The sequence below is a fragment of the Gymnoscopelus microlampas genome, assembly GCF_963454915.1.
Source record: "Gymnoscopelus microlampas genome assembly, chromosome: 15".
NCBI classification, from domain to species: Eukaryota; Metazoa; Chordata; class Actinopteri; order Myctophiformes; family Myctophidae; genus Gymnoscopelus; species Gymnoscopelus microlampas.
This window is the reverse complement of record NC_139952.1, coordinates 17,300,437-17,320,363: the sequence shown is the minus strand read 5'-3', so window position 1 is coordinate 17,320,363 and position 19,927 is coordinate 17,300,437. Positions and strand designations below refer to the sequence as shown.

At 40.8% G+C, this 19,927-nt stretch overlaps 2 protein-coding genes across 2 annotated transcripts in view; both read right to left on the bottom strand.

Annotated features, from left to right (window-relative positions):
* Positions 1-8,503, bottom strand: part of LOC311062313 (DENN domain-containing protein 3-like) — a 36,843-nt gene extending 28,340 nt beyond the window's left edge. Inside the window, exons 1-8 of the mRNA XM_084081240.1 lie at positions 8,262-8,503; positions 4,439-4,529; positions 3,208-3,363; positions 2,830-2,965; positions 2,429-2,544; positions 2,159-2,280; positions 1,969-2,080; positions 498-617 (exon numbers count right to left, since the gene is read on the bottom strand). Coding sequence (XP_083937366.1) covers positions 498-617; positions 1,969-2,080; positions 2,159-2,280; positions 2,429-2,544; positions 2,830-2,965; positions 3,208-3,363; positions 4,439-4,519 — 843 coding nt within the window. The 5' untranslated portion in view covers positions 4,520-4,529; positions 8,262-8,503. The remainder of the gene's footprint in view (positions 1-497; positions 618-1,968; positions 2,081-2,158; positions 2,281-2,428; positions 2,545-2,829; positions 2,966-3,207; positions 3,364-4,438; positions 4,530-8,261) is intronic.
* Positions 8,268-12,414, bottom strand: LOC311061676 (tRNA-dihydrouridine(16/17) synthase [NAD(P)(+)]-like; the record flags this gene model as incomplete). The annotated part of the gene is made up of 2 exons (XM_084080365.1): positions 11,332-12,414; positions 8,268-8,291 (listed from the first exon to the last, which is right to left on the bottom strand). The coding sequence occupies exons 1-2, from the start codon at positions 12,409-12,411 to the stop codon at positions 8,268-8,270; spliced, it is 1,104 nt and encodes a 367-aa protein (XP_083936491.1). The 5' UTR covers positions 12,412-12,414.
* Positions 12,415-19,927: the final 7,513 nt, after the last annotated feature.

The following is a 19,927-nucleotide window of genomic DNA, read 5'->3' as shown; positions in this document are numbered from 1 at the left end:
ATAAGTTTAACCATAACATATAGCAGGGGTTAACCATCCTATATTATGACAAAAGCAGTATAGTTCCAATGAATGAGAGAAGTCTATATTATTATTCATACAGTACACATTGAACTGATAATTCTGATTTTAGTAATATTTGAGATATGGATCAAACATGGTCTCATAATTTGCAGGTGAAATTTGTGCTATGCCCAACTAAACGTACTGTATGTGGTATATGAATTCTATAAAACTCTGCCGTGATATACAGTATGTGTATGCAACATTTTGGTACTATACTTAAACAAACGTTACATACTGTATATACAAGAAAGGAGAGAGATTTGAGATTTATTTTTACTTTAGGTCAATACTATTTCTATTATAATTATTACCATTACATGCCAGGTTGTCAAGACCTTTGTACAAATATCGCTCTGCTTCCTTCTATTGTTTACTGGCTGCAGTATCGTGGGGATCAGGTTCCATCTTATCCTGTGATCTTTGTATGTTACCTGCAACAGTGTTGTGTGTGTGAAACACAGCAATGGAAGATGTAGGTCGATGTCGATGACAGGTCTGTCCTGATCCTCTCTGGAGGGCAGGAACACCTGAAGGGGACGGAGGCTGAATGACTAACACACACACACACACACACACACACACACACACACACACACACACACACACACACACACACACACACACACACACACACACACACACACACACACACACACACACACACACACACACACACACACACACACACACACACACACACACACACACACACACACAGAGAGAGAGAATAGATTACTGTAGGAAAATAATGGCAGTATTCAAGAGATAGAATGAGCAAGTAATTACGAGTGAGAGCAAATCAATGGCAGACAGGAGACATACTGAGACATCTAAGCAGCTGTAGACACGCAACAAAACAATAACAAACAGATAGCTAATGGTAAAGGTCTTTACACATCAGGGGCGACGCGATGTGAATAAACGACCCGAAAATGCAAAATATTCGGCCGGCGAATTTTGACGCGTCTGCCTATACACATCCAGCGCGACGTGTATATGCGTATACAATTTATAAAGTCAATAAAGTTATCTGTGGGGCACGCCACGGAGAAACAATGGACAACAACTTGAGGATGTAGACTCCATTGTTTGTAGACTCCATTGTTTCTCCGTGGCGTGCTTGAGGACCTTAAGTGATGATGAGCTGGTCATGGTTTTATTGAATAATAAAAAGAATAGAAGTGTTTGGGTACACCCAATATTGACCTTGAGAACAGAAATGGGTGAGTTCCACACTATCCAGGAGCTCAAATTGTACCACAGCCGTTTCAGGCAATACTTTAGAATGTCCATCAGACAATTTGAAGGACTGCTCCAACAGCTCCATGTTTGCAGAAGGAGAGGACAAATTTCCGAGAGCCGATTGATCCGGAGCAGGGGCTAGCCACATGTCTCCGGTAACATTAATATATGATAGGCTATATTCTATTTGAGGAATGAGACCAAGTTCAGTTTTCTTGAAAGCTCCGGGCCTCCAGTTATGTAGCCTCCAGTGCGCATCTGGCTCACTTATCTTCAACAGGAGTTGGATGGGATGGCCATATAGCCAATGGCCGATCTACAAACTGACAACGTGTCGCAGCGCGTCGCGTTGTCAGTTTGTAGATCGGCTATTTCTGTGAATGTTCGCCCCAGAATAGGGATGCTCGGGGTTCAAGTGGTTAGTGTAAAACAATTGCCCTGTAGTAACTCTGAGGACCCCCTAGGGATCCTGGACCCCCTATTGAAGACCCCTGGCCTACCATTTTGATTGGTCAGAGGTGTAGCTGTCGCCAGCGAATGTCTGCATGAAAAAATCGCCCCCAGTGTGTGAGGATCTTAATGGACTAAAAAGTCATGGATTACTAGGTAGAGACACACAGAAATAGAGACAGTGGTGGACAGACAGTAGTGATTTCTAACCACGTGTAGCTGACCAGGAGGTGGTATGGGGACCAGGGATAACTTGGCTGAAAACTCTTTGATGGTATCCTCAAAGTCAGCCTGCCTGCAGGTCCGAAGCTGGAGTACAAGACTAAGAGAGAGAGAGAGAGAGACTTTATTTTTGTTGTTTCATTTATTATTAATTATTAATCATTAGTACTATTATTACCATGATAGACAGTCTCTCAAGGCGTTGTAATAAGGGAAATGGGAGATGACACAGATTGCGACGGGTGCGTAGAGGCGGGACTTCCACCTATGGCCATTCTGGACACTGCTTTCGTGAAAGGACTGACAGGAGAGACGGCAAATGAGAAGCAATCATTGGAGTTGCATGGATCAACAAGACATTGGGTCCCCCCCATTTTTATTACACCACAACCACACATATCCCTCACACAAGCAGTACCATAATACGAGTGCATGCATGGATGTCTACCTGCACAGCTCTGTAGAACTGCACCACAATGCCATGTGTTCGATTCCCAAACAGGTCAGTGAAAACCAGGAAGTGGTAAGCGTCTTCTCGCTGTTCAGTGGCGACCTGCAGACCCCCTGTCCCGTGGAAATTAAAGAGTGTCAAGACACAACACAAATAATGACTGGTATCGTTTAGGTATGGACCCCATGTCTCCACATCTCCTTCTTTAGAACTAGGTGCTACTTAAAGTTTGGTCTGTTTGAGCAATGGTTTCTAGGTTACTGTTCAAATATTACAATGTAAAATGTCCTTCATAAAATCACCACAGTGCCCAACTTCACAAAAAATAGAAATGTCTTCCTCAAATGTTAAATAAAATTATAATATTGTGTTTGCTGTTGCCATGATTGTGTTGTTACCAGGGAAACAGAGGAGTGGCAGGGCAATGAGGTCTAGGTCCTTTGGAACACTGATGTCCTCTGTGGTCGACGCCCCTTCAATGCGATTGGCTGCTTCTCCGTTAGTTGATGACTCAACCGGACGATCTCGTCTCTTCTGCAATCAAACAATTTTATTTTGAAAACACATTTTACATAAAAGCCTATAACTCAAATATCATTGCTGTAGGGCATAAATCTTGTATCTCCATATTACATTTGTATGTTTTTCCTTTTTTTATGAATGCTCTACTTCACTGCAAAAATAGCTAATCTACAACCTAGATTTACAATTTATCTGTTCTGCTTTGTGAGGAAAAGTCAACAGTAATAATAATTAAGCAAAAAACTGACTAAAACCTTCTTAATGAAGCTCTTTCTCCTCTGGACACGGCTGAAAGCTGGACCAATCACATTGCTGGAGCTCGTCTCCTTGGATACAAAGGGCGGGGCATGGACCTGCAGTACTTCAGCGTCCAAAAGGGGGCTCTCTTTTAATTTACTCTGCTGTTGAAGCTGGTAAATATTTTGGAAACAAGTTTAATTCAGAGCCTCTCTCTAGGTCGTCCTCAGACGAGCCCTCCATCGTTGCTTCCAGTCATCCCGGTTCTCCATACATCTGGCGAGTTCGTTGGTACTTTGCCGCTGGCAAATAACAGTACACACATGGCCTGAAAAGCATTCTCAACATCTGGGAGAATATTACCTCATTGTAAATCATATTGTTTACTGTTGGTTACTTGTTCCCATGCTATTATTTAGATTGTTTTTTTCCAGACCACAAATGCTATTTAGACATGTTGTTTAGAAGCACTACATTGTTAGAATGCAGCCTTTTTGTGTATTTTATTTTATTTATTTCTTGTGTTTTTGTACTGTCCTTTTTTTTCCCCTCCCCCCCACACTTTTATGTTCTGTCTTGTATTTCATGTAGGCTATGTGTATCTGTCTTTTGAAAATCTTTTGTTCCAATAAAAATTGAGTAAAAAAAAAAAAAAAGAAGCACTACATTGTTCTCATTGCACTCTACTTTATATATATTTACCCTGTCGTTTATTGACTAGGGTTAATGCATACTCTGCTTACTCCAATCTAGCACATAAGTCACTTTGGATAAGACTGTACCTGCTAAATGCCTAAATGTGTGAAGTTGTTAAACATCGAGTGATCAATCAGGGATCATAGTAGCTAATGTCATGTGTGTGTGTGTGTGTGTGTGTGTGTGTGTGTGTGTGTGTGTGTGTGTGTGTGTGTGTGTGTGTGTGTGTGTGTGTGTGTGTGTGTGATGCTTACATTGTTAGCAACATTGTTATGTAAATGAACCAGAGTCTATAGCAAATATTGACAATGTAATATTCTATGGTTATGGCACATTGATTATATGGAAATCTCTGAACAATCATGAAATTAAATCCATAAAATTACATCTGTGTTTAAAAGTATTATGTGCAAATACCTGTTCGCAGTAAATCCCTCAGTTACTGCTGCTACTTACAGTACAGTCAAATTATGAGATTCTAATACTACGTACGTAGTAGTAGTTGTTGTTGTTGTTGTTGTTAGTGTGTGAGTGTGTGTGTGAGCGCTATACCTGTAATAAGTCTCGCAGTTTATCACTTGAGGCTCCCACCACCACACATGCCTCCAACAGTCCTGATGGAAGGTCTGCCATAACAATCGCACTGAAAAAAATACAATACACAGCCACAAACACACACCTTGTAAGTTGGATGAATGAGAGACAGTAAATATCGTACTTTTACGGAATTGACCATGTTAAATGTGAAAACACTGAGGTTAACTTCAGAGCAAAATGGGAAAACTGTCATGTTTAAGTCGTTGTCTTGGCACCCACTACCTTGGACTTCCAAACCAGATATTGAGCCGGCCATGATTCATGAAATTACACACAGTTTTCTGTAAATATGTTAATTTAACTTTATCACTGAGTTGAAAGAAAAACTCTGGGCATCTAATACAAAAGGCTCAACACAATGCACCTCCTCTATCCAACCCACAGTTGATTTTATTGCATGTACAGTAGGCCTAATTTGCACACTGAACACATACTTTAACACACACACACACACACACACACACACACACACACACACACACACACACACACACACACACACACACACACACACACACACACACACACACACACACACACACACACACACACACACACACACCAGATGTTAATGTTTAGTCACAGAAATAAGAAACCACAGTTGCGTGTCATCAGCATCAGGATTCAATTCCCAACTAAGGATGTGCGCTGCATCATGTGGTTCTCCTCCTCTCTCTGTTTGGTGATGTTGATGTATAATTCTTGTCATGGTTGTGGCAGGAGGGGACTGTTCTGTCGTGTCTGTAATGTCATGGTTTTATAGTGTGACCCCTGGTGGGGTGGCAGCTGCTTTTGCCCAAACTAATAAGCATCTCAGTAAACAAAACGCACATCTGATTGTCATTACCTCCAGCTGGAGGCAAAATACTGCCCATGAAACGGTACTAGGACACATCATCACTCTTCCGCCCTCTGAACGATTTCATCCCCCCTCTTTCTGACCCCCTGTTTAGTTTTTTCAAACGTTACTGCCAATTCTGCGTTTTCTCTTAAGCCTGATTTATACTTTGTTGTATGACGTGGCATGAGCTTCTGCTATTGTCAGGAAGCGACACTGTAGTATGGCGAAGAATAAATATAAGCATGATTCCATTTTCCCTGTCCCGCTGTTGCCCTCCACTTTGTGTTCATCTTCCCCCCTCTCCTTAACCTTTCCTCTGTCTGTCCTCCTAACCTCTGTCATTTTGTTTCCCCAGATCATTTCCACAGTATTCTTTGTTTATTCATATACGGTACAATTAATAGCAAGAGAGATGGGGGGTTCATGTACTGGGTTCACTGGTCTCTTGGATCACATTCAAGACACTGCTGTGCAACGAAGTACAATTTAGGCTTCATGCTTATTAGATGAGACACCATGATGCAGCAATTTATCATGTTTTCTCCCTCTCTTTTCATTCCAACCACGTCTCTCTCTCTCTCTTCCTGTTCCTCTGTCCCTTAAAAGCCTCTGACTAAACTGGCCTGCTGTGTAATGGAACGAACGAACACACACACACACACACACACACACACACACACACACACACACACACACACACACACACACACACACACACACACACACACACACACACACACACACACACACACACACACACACACACACACACACACACACACACACACACACACACACAATTTATTCCCTATAAAACCCTAATTCTGTAAACCCCCTGTGTTGTGTGTCAGAAGAAGCCAATAATGTTCAGCATCAAAGCAGCTTAATTATCTAGCAGGTTTTACTGTTGACAGCAAATTTTTATTTTGTTTTAGTCACAAGTCTTTTGAATAAAATTCTATTAAGTCATATTTTAGTCACCTGAAATCAAATGTTTTTGTTTTAGTTGACTACATTTTATTAGATTTAGTCTAGAAAATGTTTTGTTGGCAGGCCTGTCCATGCAGCCTCTGTTATTTGTCTGGACAGAGTGGGATAAATGGGCTACTTTAATTCAGTAGGTGGATGGTCCCAGCAACATACATGAAGGGAACAGAAGAGACCAAAGTGAGAGAGAAAATAGTTGCTTTCAAAAGCTACATTGATCAGCAATGATGATGTTAGTCTTTACATTGTGTATTGAACTTAGCCTGGTAAACCCCCCCTCCGGAAATCTCATTTGTATTTGATTTCAGTAGTAGAGATTTCCGGAGGGGGAGTTTACCAGGCTATATTGAACTAATTAAGTCAGCACAACAACCTTGAAGATTTTTGGTTAAGAATGTCATCCTACAGTTGTATTAGATATAAATGACACACCAGGCCAGCATTTACATTTACACAGTGGTGTAAACTTAACTTGTACATTTACTCAAGTACTGTAGGCCTACTTATGTACAATTTTGAGGTCTTTTTTACTTTAGTGGAGTATTTCCAATTTTCAATACTTTTACTTCTACTCCACTACATCTCTGAGGAAAATATTGTACTTTTACTCCACTACAGTTATTTGAAAACTTTAGTTACGAGTTACTTTTTAGATTTTGAGTACTAAACATACATTAACCACACATTAACCACTTAAACTCTACATTATATTTGAAAATAGCCGATCTACAAGCTCACAACGCCTCGCAAGCTTGTAGATCTGCTATTTTCAAAAGACTTTTATACATTTTGAAAACTTGAAATGGGACATTCTGCATGAGTACTTTTACTTTTGGTACTTTAAGTATATTTTGATGCCAATATACTTTTGTACTTTTACTAAAGTAAATTCTAAATACCAAAGTTTTACTTGTAACAGAGTATCTATCTACATTGTGGTACTGATACTATTTATCAAGCAAAAAATGTGAGTACTTCTTCCACCACTGCATTTACAGTTGAAAAGACATAAGAGTTATAAATAGCACAAAGTAGAGCAAAGGCATGATGAATATGCGAACATGCAGTAGGACAGGTACTGGGGCTAACTCATGATGTTCGCTGTGACGTCATGTTGTCACTGTACTTTCCCAAGTATGTTTTACTTCAACGCCATGATCTCAGTTATTGATGTTTCTTGGGACATGTCAAGCTTTGCTGGCTATAGATCAATAGTAATCACAACAAAAGATTTCCCAAGTGTGCCAAACAGAGCTCAAAGTTAGCCCAGAAATAGGCCTATACTTTTTTAATTTATATATTATATATATTAATATTATATATATATATATAAGTACAATTTTGAGGTATTTTTACTTTCTTCCGTTTTAACAATTGTCAGTACTTTTACTTATACTCCAGTACATCTCAGAGGCATTTGATTTTGATTATTACAAAACACACTAACACTTCAGCCGTATATATATTTCGCCATTTGAAAAAAAGCAGATCTACAAGCTCACAATCACAGTGCATCCCAGCTATTTTCAAAATATTGGTAATACATTTTGAACTTGTGAAATGGGACATTCTGCGCAATGAGTAGGCCTACTTTTACTTTTTGTACTTTAAGTATATTTTGATGCCAATACTTAAATTTCTACATTGCAGTATTGATACTTTTACTTAAGTAAATGTGAGTACTTCTTCCAGCACTGGCAATATATGTATGACGCCAGATATAGCCTAACGACTCTCCTTTTCAAACATGACAGTGTGTCTGATCATCACACCAGATCATTTCACTGTGCAACCACCAGACAGGCAGCCACAAGCACTCGAGAAGTCAAATGACTCATGTTTACTGTAACGTTAAACTGTTTAAACAAAATGCATGTCTTTATGGACAGAACCAAACTTTTAATAAAAGCAACGAAACTTTGACAAGACTGAACAACGTAACCAACTAACCTCAAATCAGTCGATCATTTCCTCTGGCTGCTGGGGAACACAAGGACGAGATCTCCAGATCAAAGTGAATATAAATCCGTGCTGTGTGTGACTGTCTATTGTCTAACTCTAACCGACACGACTCACTGTGATTCACCGTTTTAAAACAAAACACACCCTGTCGGTCGGGGTCCAACGCTCTGAACGCAGTACGATACCCTGATCACTCACACAGACAGGACCTACGCTTCGCGCACACACAACCCTCCTATGGCAGCATGAATGGACACTGAAACCAGCCAGGAAAGCAAGCGACATGCCTGTTTGAACTTCCAGTCTGGTTTCATTTCCAAAATAAAAGTGTACAAAATGTTTTTTTCAAATTAATAATCTTTTGATTTCCATCGCCTTGGGCAAAATATAGGAGTGTATTACTGCCATCTATTGTATTTCTAGCTGTATTCTAATTTAAAACATTTATTTTTGAAGAGTGTACGTATACAGCAGTTTGCGACCATATCTGAGGTCCTCCTGTTGTCCCTGTGCCATGGGTGTCAGACTCAGTAGCCTATTTGTACTGTTTATTAAGCATGTCTCTGCATCCGTGCCAGTCCAGTTGATGCCACCAAAACACATTTCTGACCACCTGAGCTGTGTTGACCTGACAAATAAATCATTGTAAGTCTGACCCTACCTGCAGTAACAAAACATCACCAATAGAGAGCAATGTTGGATAAGTTGGGTAAACTACACTCAAGGAGGTCATTGTCCATGCTAGCTGAAAAACATATTACACTAGACCAAATAATAAACCATTGAACCATGAAATCTTTAAAGACCCTTCAGTCCCCTGCAGCTCCCTCAGCACAGGGCCCCAGGGGGGTGTTTCAATAGTCAGCCTGTGTTCTTTTTAAAGTTGTCTTTCAAACATTGAAAGGGGCTTTCCTGATTTATTACAAGGAATTAGATATATCTCTTCATCATTATTCCTGGCTGCCAGGCTGAAAGATATGGCCGAGACTACATTTTGCACCGTGTCCGTGACAGTCCGTCCGTCCATTTGTCCATCAGTCCGTCATTCTGTCTGTGGACAGCTAATCTCCGGCACCGCTGGCTTGATGGCAGCGAAACTGTGCACACACACACACACACACACTACCTTTTCTCATGGGCCTGTTGTACCCATGAGTACCCATGCGCTACCAGGAGGCTGATTTTTGCAAAACACGTTTTGACAGTAGGCCTACTCCTACAAATTTTGTCCAAACATTGCGCAAATCGGTACACAGTATCTCTAGTCATTAAACTAAACAGGTCTTTCAGATTTTTCATATTCCATCCTGATTGTCTAAGATTGGCTTCCAAAGTTTGCTGGAGTGCTCTGTTTTGAACAAAATGCCTTATATCAAATCATGTGAACTACTCCTTTAAGCCTGTAAACTTGTTATGCATTAAGTTGAATCTGAATGTGAATTATCTCTCAGAGTGTGAGATACCTACACTGGCTTGGTTTGGCTATTGCTATCTCAACCTGTGAAACATTGATCGTTAATTTAGTTATTTCCTAACAGTCAGCTTTTACCGTTGTTTATAATTACTTAACTAAATTGGCCTGGTGGGTGTACATGTTCAAATGTATACCCATATCGTTTTGCCCTGACTATTGGCATCTTCTCACTGTGTGTGTGTGTGTGTGTGTGTGTGTGTGTGTGTGTGTGTGTGTGTGTGCACAAGAGTAGGTAGCTGATATATTGCACTTTTACCTTTGCGCTAGGTATACTCTTACTGTAGTTGCTTGTTTTAGAAGAGAATGCACTTAAGACTTCTGGTGATTAGTAGTTTTCTTGTCTACCTATGTTGAATGCACTTATTGTAAGTCGCTTTAGATAAAAGCATCTGCTAAATGACTGTAATATAATGTAATGTAAAGTTTCAAGATGGTGCATTCAGTTCTGTCCTCAGTAAACAGCCTTGCTTTTTTCATTTTTTCATGTTTTTAGAGTTTAGTTACAGCAGTTGGATGCTGTAGAATAGATTATTGTCCACCCTCAGGTTTCATTGTATGTGAATAGCCAGGCAGACAAGTTTCAAGCCGTTAAATATTCTGCATTTCTTTGCCCTCAAACTTATGCCGCCATAGTTTTATAATGTGTTTGTGATTCTGTGCGATTCTGGGTTGTGCATCTTATGACTGTTTAAGGTTGCTTTTTCACTATTTTTCTAGATTGAAATATAACCAAACTGAATGCTTTGCGTTGGACATGTCAGCTAAGGTTAAACTAAACTATCACCGCAGCATGGGAAAAAGTGTGAATATAAGAATAACAGAGCATACATACAGTAGATACAATAGATAGACAGACAGACAGACGGCAGGCAGGCGGCAGGCAGGAAGGCAGGCAGGCAGGCAGGCAGGCAGACAGGCAGGCAGGCAGACAGGCAGGCAGGCAAGACACTTTATTGATCAGAGAGGCAATTCAACAGTAAAAGCTTATCATTATTTAGAGGATCTAAATAAGGAATCAAAATATGGGTTCTAGTAGACTCAAACCTCATGCTCCAGATTCCTATAGGGGCCGACCAACGATACCGAACATACATACATTTGTTCTTTTTGTGAAAGAAACATTGAGACATGTCCTATGTAGATCTCCACAATATCAAACAGTCCAGGCTTGTACTGATGTCTGGATTAAAGGGGATGGATGCTGGCCGTCAGACTAGTGGTAAACACCTGTTGACCTGGGATTCAAATGTTTCAAATATTGTTTAAAGTATTTCAAAGTATTTACTTAAACACACACCAACATAAACATAGAAATTAACATAGAAGATTTTGTAGATTTTGTGGTAACATAGTTAAGATTTCATATAGGTAATACAAAAGAAAAAATATATATAAAGAAAAGGTAACCACATTTCTGACCAAAGAGGCTGAAGCCATAGCTTATTACGCCTACCTTTTTACAAAACAAAGAAAAAATGAATGTCAAAATAGAGAGAAAAAAACAAACAAACAAAAGAAAAAGAAGCAAGATACAAGGACAAGACACTTTGCTGTACGTGTTTTCTGTACTGTACAAGTATTCACTTCTGACTCCTGGCTATTGCAGTTCATGGGAACAATCTGCTTTGGTGCCGATCTGACGTAAGGCTGGCATATCCAATGAGGGAAGGGTAGGCCGTACGCCTGTTTCTGTTCCTCCTCCTTTCCCTGTGCAATTTCTTCCTCACAGCGTAGTCGTAACTGCCGACTGACCATGGCCAAACCCTCCAGCGTCTTCACATGGCCGAGGTCCTCCCTAAGGTCCTGGTGGATCTGGAGTGTGTGACGCCAGAGCTTGAAGAGATGAGCTCGTATGTAGGACAGTTTGCAGGGAGGGTACTGCTTGACCAGCTCCAGATACTCCTCAGCCATCTCCCACACTGGGGGGCTGCGGCCCTGGAACAACGCTGGGTTTTGGAGGTTCCCCTCAGCACTCATGACGCCCTGCACGCCCGTCTCCTGAATGCAACGTTCTACATCGCTCAGATGCTGGATGTTGCCGTTGGCAAAGACCGGAATGTTCACTGCTTTCCGCACAGCCTGGATGTGCTCCCAGCTGGCGAGGCCAGTCGTTTCTCTTTTCTGGTCTTTGGTGCGGCCGTGAATCGTCAGCAGCTGACATCCAGCCTTCTCTAGCATCTGGGCGTAGCGCACTGTCTTGTCCATCTCCTTGAACACACGGATCTTACATGTGATTGGAACAGACAGCTTCTCATTTGCCAACTTGATCATTTTCTCCAGCAGTTCCCATTCATCTTGAAGGAAAACTCCATAACGCCCGCTCTTTGCGATCTTCTGAGGACAGCCGAGGTTCAGGTCGATGGCGTCACAGTAGTCCTGGGCCAGAAGAGAAGCCTGCAGAAACACCTCGGGGTCGTTGGCACAGAACTGTGTGATGAGGGGTCTATCCTCTGCACACACTTCATTGTAGAGGTGTTTTTTCCGATAATTTAGGTCTCGTACAAACATCCGGGCATGCAGCATGGGCGTGTAGCATAGCTGGGCACCATTACGGCGGCTCAGTAAACGCCAGGCCAGTTCACTCTGGTCTACCATGGGCGCCACGACGAAACATGCACCCTTCAATGTGGTCCTCCAGAAGTCAAAGCCCTGGAGCTTTGCCATTACAGCTGCCTGCTTTGTCAATTGTTGGTATACTGCAGCAATTTCCACATTAGCGTTTTAATAGAATTCTTAGAACTTACTTGAAGAAACTGAATTCCATAAAAAAGACGGTTGGAGAAGTGTTGAGAACACAGAGTTGTATTAGGAGCGCTCCCAGAGATTGCACCACACCGGTAGCATAGCACAATCTCCTGAGCTCCAACCCCTCTTATACAGAGTGAGGGCACACAAAATAGATACACAGTGGGTGGTGACACATGGGCATGACCTTATATGGCTACTTCTTCAGGACTGTCCGAAATAAATGAGCAAGCACATGACATTCTGGTGACAGGTGAAGAATTTCTGACATCGACACTTCCATAGCTAGGACTGGGAGACACCTTAACAGTTGTCCCTCACGTGTCCCATAACAGATATACAGCACGCACTAATAGTATGTCAGTATATCTTTCATTTTACATTGAGAAGGTCACCTTGCTATACTGTGTAACCTCTCAAATGTGACCGGAGATACAGGCTGTGGAATTGTCAATCAAGATTTTGAATTACAATATTGTGGTTTGACTGACTGGAGGGCAGTTATATAGTTCCTGCTGATGTCACTGATGATGTCAGGATGCATAACAGGTAGGCCCCAAAAGCAGACATGGTAGGCAAGAATGTTCAAATCAAAAGGTTTATTTAACAACCAGGGTTTCCAAAAAGCAGATAACCAGACGTAGGCATCAAACACTAGCTTAAACACCCCTTAGGTTAGGGCCATCAAGCATACAATGCAAACACAGGGACTAAATAGACAGGGATTAACAGGACACAGGTGAACTCAACAGACAATCAACACTAGGATAGGCTGGGTGATTAAGGGGACACAGGTGGAACCACAGACAAATCACAAGACTGGTTATCAGGGGCAGACAAGAAGGCACAGAACATACGACAAAATAAATGTACAGAACACCTACGCAAAAAGGCAACAGAGTAACAACAACAAATACAGAACATACTGAACAAAGGCCTGAACAGGCCTAAAAGAACAGGAGTGTGACAGATGATGTCACACTCTACATGCCACCAAAGTGGTGATTTGTAAATCCCATTATAAAGAGATAAAAAGTGCAAGAGGGGGAAGAGATGGGACTCCCCCCCCCCTCTTGCACCTTCCCATCGTGGGAGGTGATAAGAGAGAGAGAGAGAGAGAGAGAGAGAGAGAGACCAGCTAACACATTTCTACCATATTATTATACTGTTCCCTCTTTAACACAGAAAAGGACAGACACACAGCCTGAATGATGCAGCACTGTTTACATTTCACATGCTGGGTGAACCAGATGTATTGTTTTTAAGTGTATACAGCACGAGTGCTAGTTCCTTATTTGTTTATTTTGGTTCTATTCATTCACACTTTATAATTGTTTTATATTTGTCATTTTATGTCTCCTCCCTCATCGTCTCTCCATCCGTTATAGTATAGACAATGAGGGGAGTGGAAGCCAATACAATTGTAAACATGTTTTTGTACTTTTGTATCAATTACCTAATACAAATATTTACACAAAATGTATACAGTATTCCCAAATCTCTCATTCATTGGCTGTCTTCTATTACCCCATGTTCAGGAAGAGGTGTGTATTAACACGATGGAGTCATTCAGATTCCTGGAAACAATATCACAAGTGGCAGGAGACGTTGAACACCATCTCCATGAGCAAGAGGGCCTCGCAGAGGATGCTTTTCCTGCAGGCAGCTGAAGGAATCCAACCTGCCACGGAAAATTGTGGGCTGGATTCTAAACACAGCCATCATCGAGTCCACGGACAGGTGCAGACTGCAACGAAACATCTGCCACCCGCGGACACCACCTCTTCCAAAAACCACCATCCAGCAAGAGGTATGTCAGTACCTGACATACCTGATGTCATGGCCGATACCTTGTGCCACTTGAACAGTTTTCCCCCCAAGGCAGTGAGGCTCACAAACAAGTCCCCTGGCTCTCACTGAGACTTCTGAGACCACTAACCCCCCCCCCCTCACATGGAGACACACTCACACACACACACACACACACACACACACACACACACACACACACACACACACACACACACACACACACACACACACACACACACACGCACACACAATTAAATTGATTACAATTTCATGTATCATTTGCTAAACACAAGTGTTGCTACTTCTACAATCACCTCCGCTCTTGTCAATGCTCTGTTGTTGCCTCTATTATGTCCTGTATACATAACACAAGGGCCAAATATATACGATGAAGTGCCTGAAAGAAAATCAAACACGGGTCTAAATTTCTACTACTGCACTATTAGCTCCTTCATAGCCCAGCATAGGGGAGAAAGAGTCAGATTACTGGAACAGGTGCCACCCTACCCCCACCCTGCATGAGTGAGAGAGCCACAGCGGTAAAACCTGAATCAGCACTGGCACTGTGTTTGAGAGAAGAGGCTTGACTGAGTGTATTTATTTGTATTAGTAGTAGAAATGTAACGCTGTCCTACATTTACTCCTGTCGGTGGCAAGCCGTGATTGTATAGTGGTTAGTACTCTGCGTTGTGGCCGCAGCAACCCCAAAAAACAGGTGCGCCGTCTAAAAAGCGGACTTGAGCCACGAGAGGCACTGCCAAGGGAGCCGTCAAGTGAGCGAGTCGCTGTGCCGAACGTTGCAAAGTCCGCTTCAGCCGACTCAGTTACGCAAGTGTGTTTTGGGGCAAGCGTTCTTGTATTCTTCTGAAAACAGAGGTTCCTGGTTTGAGTCAAAGGCTGTCTGTATTTCAGTCAGTGACCCATATGGTCAAGATGACAATGTTTTGTATAATTTAGAATTATAATAATCTAAATTAAGTATTTAAAAAAAAACATTTTATTACAGTGAGGATTGTTTAATTCCATGTTTCATTATACCTCAGTTTTCCTGTATATTATCGTATTATTATGATAAATACTGGTTACGTTACACCAATTGACACAACCCAGTTACAGCACTTGACAATGTTACTTCTACAGTCAAATTCAAATCTATGCTGAACACACTGAAAATCAAGCATGAGTGTCAATAAGGTGAAATAAACGTGCGTGCATGCATGCGTGTGTGTGAAAGAGAAAGGGAGGGGGAGGGGGGAGTACCTACAACGAGTGACCCCGAAATGGGCCCGAATCAGAACATCCACAGAACATCCACCAAAAGCCAAAATATCAACATAGAATAGAGTCCCCTCAGTCAACTGGTCCTGATGCTCAACAGACTAGCATCAGACCCTCCTAACACTACTAATAATCAGGACATTGACATAATGTCTCTAGACAAATCCAACCCAACCAAAATTATCAATCAACAAAAACAGAATTATGAAACCCATTTGACCAAAACAACAAAAAACTATTGTAAACTTGAATGCTCTCTGGCTCTAAATAGACAATAGCCTACACCATGACAGAATATTTGACTGCAGGAACCAATAAACTGAGAAAACTGAGTGCACAGCCTGGATGTCGAGAAATGCCGCCAAAACCTGCATGGCTGCCCAGAGAGGACAGGCTGTGCTCTCACTGCTGTGAAGGGGTGGTGGAGACAGAGCTTCACTTCTTGACCACATGTAAATATAAAGATAGAAGATAAGAAAAGAGCGATACCCTGTCAATCCCCTACTTGTTGGGTGAGAAAGCAGAATGTTCATGTTCGATAAGAATGACCTCATCTCATCAAAAATGTCTCAAATGCTAACCAGTAAATGGTTAACTAATGTATGCAGGACCAACCAATGGTGGGTGAATTAGTGGGGTCCTCAATTGGCTCCGGGAGGCTGTTTAATGAGCTGCAATCTGATTGGACTAAACCCCAGCAAGCTTTTCAGATTGGAGATACTGGTTGGAGATACCAGAGCCATAAGTCTCCATGGCCATTAGCCTGATACTTCATTGTACATACAGTAGGTGTCTTGCACTGAAATGATCAAATATACAAGCTCACAACACATCACAGATGTAATGCTTGTAGATCAGCAAGTTTTTGGCAATGCTACGCGTTGTGAGCTTGTAGATCTGCTATTTTGAAAAGATTTTTAAACGTTTTGAAAACTTGTTAAATGGGACATTCTTTACTTTACTTTTTGTTTATTTCCGGGACAGCGCACATTAATTTCAATCAATACACATGATTGCATGTGAATATTCCGCATTTAGCTAGAAGCTCATTTCCATCTGTAGTCCCACATTATACAAATACACCACAGAGACAACATGACAAATAGGGACAACATACAACTGCCTACAAATAAATTAAGAAAAATACGTAATTTAAGCCCTAACAAACAACAACCTAAATACAACCTACTGTAGTCTAATACCAAGCCAATAGAATATCAAAACCTATTTTGACACATCTAAGATTTAAAATGTATCAATGGTCCCATGTTTGAGACATTTTTAACCATTGTTTTAGTTTTAAAAGTACACAAAGTGAGGGCTTTCCCTTGCGTGACTGTGAGGCTATTCCATCGTAGGCTGCCCTTGATGGAGAGGACATTCTGTCAAAAAGTGGTCTGCCTACGATGGACCTCACAGTCCCCTCTGGTGTTTGACCGAATGCCACGTCCAGTGTCTCTCTCTCTTCCTGAGGATAAACTCACATGCTGGAGGAGGAGCCAGTCCATGTAGACAGTAGACACCTATAGACAAAGCAGAGACTTTGTATAAAGATTAGATGATTGATTGATTGATTGATTGATTGATTGATTGATTAATTGATTGATTGATTGATTGATTGATTGATTGATGTACTTTATTTAGTAAGACATGAGAAACAGTACATGGAAGTACAATTCACAATACAAGGTCTACTAAACTGGATAACTCATAAAAGCACTAAGCTTGTTTAAAATTAGTTCTTGGGACAGACATCAGGCAAATCATTTATCTATAATAAAGACAGTAAGGGCCCATTGATTCTGCGTGATGAGTACTTTTGCTTTTGGTATTTTAGTATACCAATACTTTATACTTTTATGCCTAGGCCTACTCTAGTAAATTTTTAATACAGGAATTATCTTATAACAGAGTATTCTATATTGATACTTTTACTTAAGTAAAAGTGTGAGTAGGCTACTTCTTCCACCAATGAATGACAAGCCCAAAATAGGGAACGATTAGGCTACTGATGGATTATTTTTATTAACCCTGATGCACCTAGACAGGAGGGTGTGGGAGTCTTTAGTTGCTGTGGCACCACGTCAATTCGTTTTTCTTTATTATAATTGATTAAATCGATTACTTCAATTAATTAATAATGAATTATTCCTCCATGCAGAGCACTTTACAAGCGTGTGGGTGGGAGACCTCAGATGACATCCTCTATGTGGACGGGTTTTCGGAATTAGTGGGGTCAAATGACATTGGCAGAGGCCAATGTCATTTGACCCCACTGGTTCCGAAAACAGAGCTTAAAGGAGGGGGACTTTATTCGGCAATATAAATGTATGTGCCAGGAAATGTAGCAAGAGTACCCATTTAATTTTATAATTTGATAGTGATCCACTACCAATTTTGTCTGCTCATTTCTTTGTGTCATCACTTCCACTTTAAATTTTCACTTCCTTCCTTCATTCATTACGTATGGGCTAGTCTACAAAATATCATAGACGTGTAACTTATGATCAGGTAGGCCTATGCTGCTATTCATATCAAAGTTCAATTTGAGTCACCTATGGCTCCCTGACAAGTGACAACTCAAGTGTGGTCTACTTCTTTCACTTAACTACTAACAACTCGCCCCCCCCCCCACTCTCTTTTTCTTTTGTACATATTTCTTATGTCTCATACCAGTAACCTGTAAACTGAACTGATTGTATGACGTTCTGTATAGTAGTGTATATCTGTCTGTCTCTTATATGTTATCATGATTTGTGTGCGTGGGAACTCATTTTAAACCGGCTTAGTGCTTTACGAGTTATCCAATTTAGTAGACCTTGTATTGTGAATTGTACTTCCATGTACTGTTTCTCATGTCTTACTAAATAAAGTACATCAATCAATCAATGCAGGGCCGTGTACAAACCGGTGCAAACCCTATCTTATGTTGCCATCTAGTGGTTTCTGGTAGTATTGCTGAAGTGACCAGAACAGACAAATTGTACAATGCAATTGATTGATTGATTGATTGATTGATTGAATACTTTATTAACAGTTTGCAAAAAGTACAGAGGTAGCCTACAGTTATACAATAATGCTAAAAGGATAGCTCAAAAAGCCCTGAGGGCTTTTTTCCATTGTGGTCCTGTGTATTCAATTCATCAAGACATATACACTTAAGACATACAATGCAATACTATAGCCTACAAGAAATCATAAATAGGCCTACTGGGAGAAGTAAAAAAAAAAAATAGCTAGAAGACTTGTCTGGTCCAGACAGTTGGAAATTGCAGACATAAATACCAGGAAGCTATGGAGAAAAAAAAGGAAATTGTAGGATCATGAAGGTAAAAACAATATACAGCAGACCTATAGTCCAAGTATGAACAGTGTGTGAGCACTGAGTGGCTGATTGATTCGTGATTTACAACACTGAAGGGATTTATAAAGGGTTGGCATACTTCTATGAAAATGTTTGACTTTTATTATTATTATTATTAATTAAGTTATCGTTATTATTTTACTTGGATCCCCACTATAGGCAAAAACGTGCTGTTGAATATGAGACTACATGAGAATATGAGATCCCTAGTCAAAGAATCCTGTTTGGATCATGACATATGAGATATGAGATAATGACCAGCAGTCGTCTACATAACATTGCTATAGCTTTTACTGAACGCCAGATGTCATCCGTGAAACTGTAGTAGCCTACATTAAGTCCTCTGCAAATCCTGTTCCAACATACTGTAGAAGTAAAATAGTTTAATTGAGAAGTTTAATTAAGTTCTCTAAATCCAGTCAGTTGAAGCAGTTGATTTAACATGCTTTGAAGCTGTGTAGGTCCACTGTCACAGTCAGTGAACCTATATAATATATATATATATATATATATATATATATATATATATATATATATATATATATATATATATATATACTACTGTCGCATGCTTTTCTGACTACGACAGTATTTTTTTCTTTTTTTTTCTATGTACTTACATACAATGTCTAATATTTAAATGTATTCATATGTCACTTTTATCCTGGTTGCCTCTAGGCTTTGTGTGTGTGTGTGCGTGTGTGTGTGTGTGTGTGTGTGTGTGTGTGTGTGTGTGTGTGTGTGTGTGTGTGTGTGTGTGTGCGCGTGCGTGCGTGCGTGCGTGTGTGTGTGTATGTGTGCGTGCGTGCGTGTGTAGCTCCCAGCAGCAGCCATATTGGAATGCTGGATGTGGGGAAGGGAAGCAGGAATAGGGAGAGAGAGAGAGAGCGAGAGAGAGAGCGAGCGAGCGAGAGATTCTGAGAGAGGGAGAGAGAGAGAGAGAGAGAGAGAGAGAGAGAGAGAGAGAGAGAGAGAGAGAGA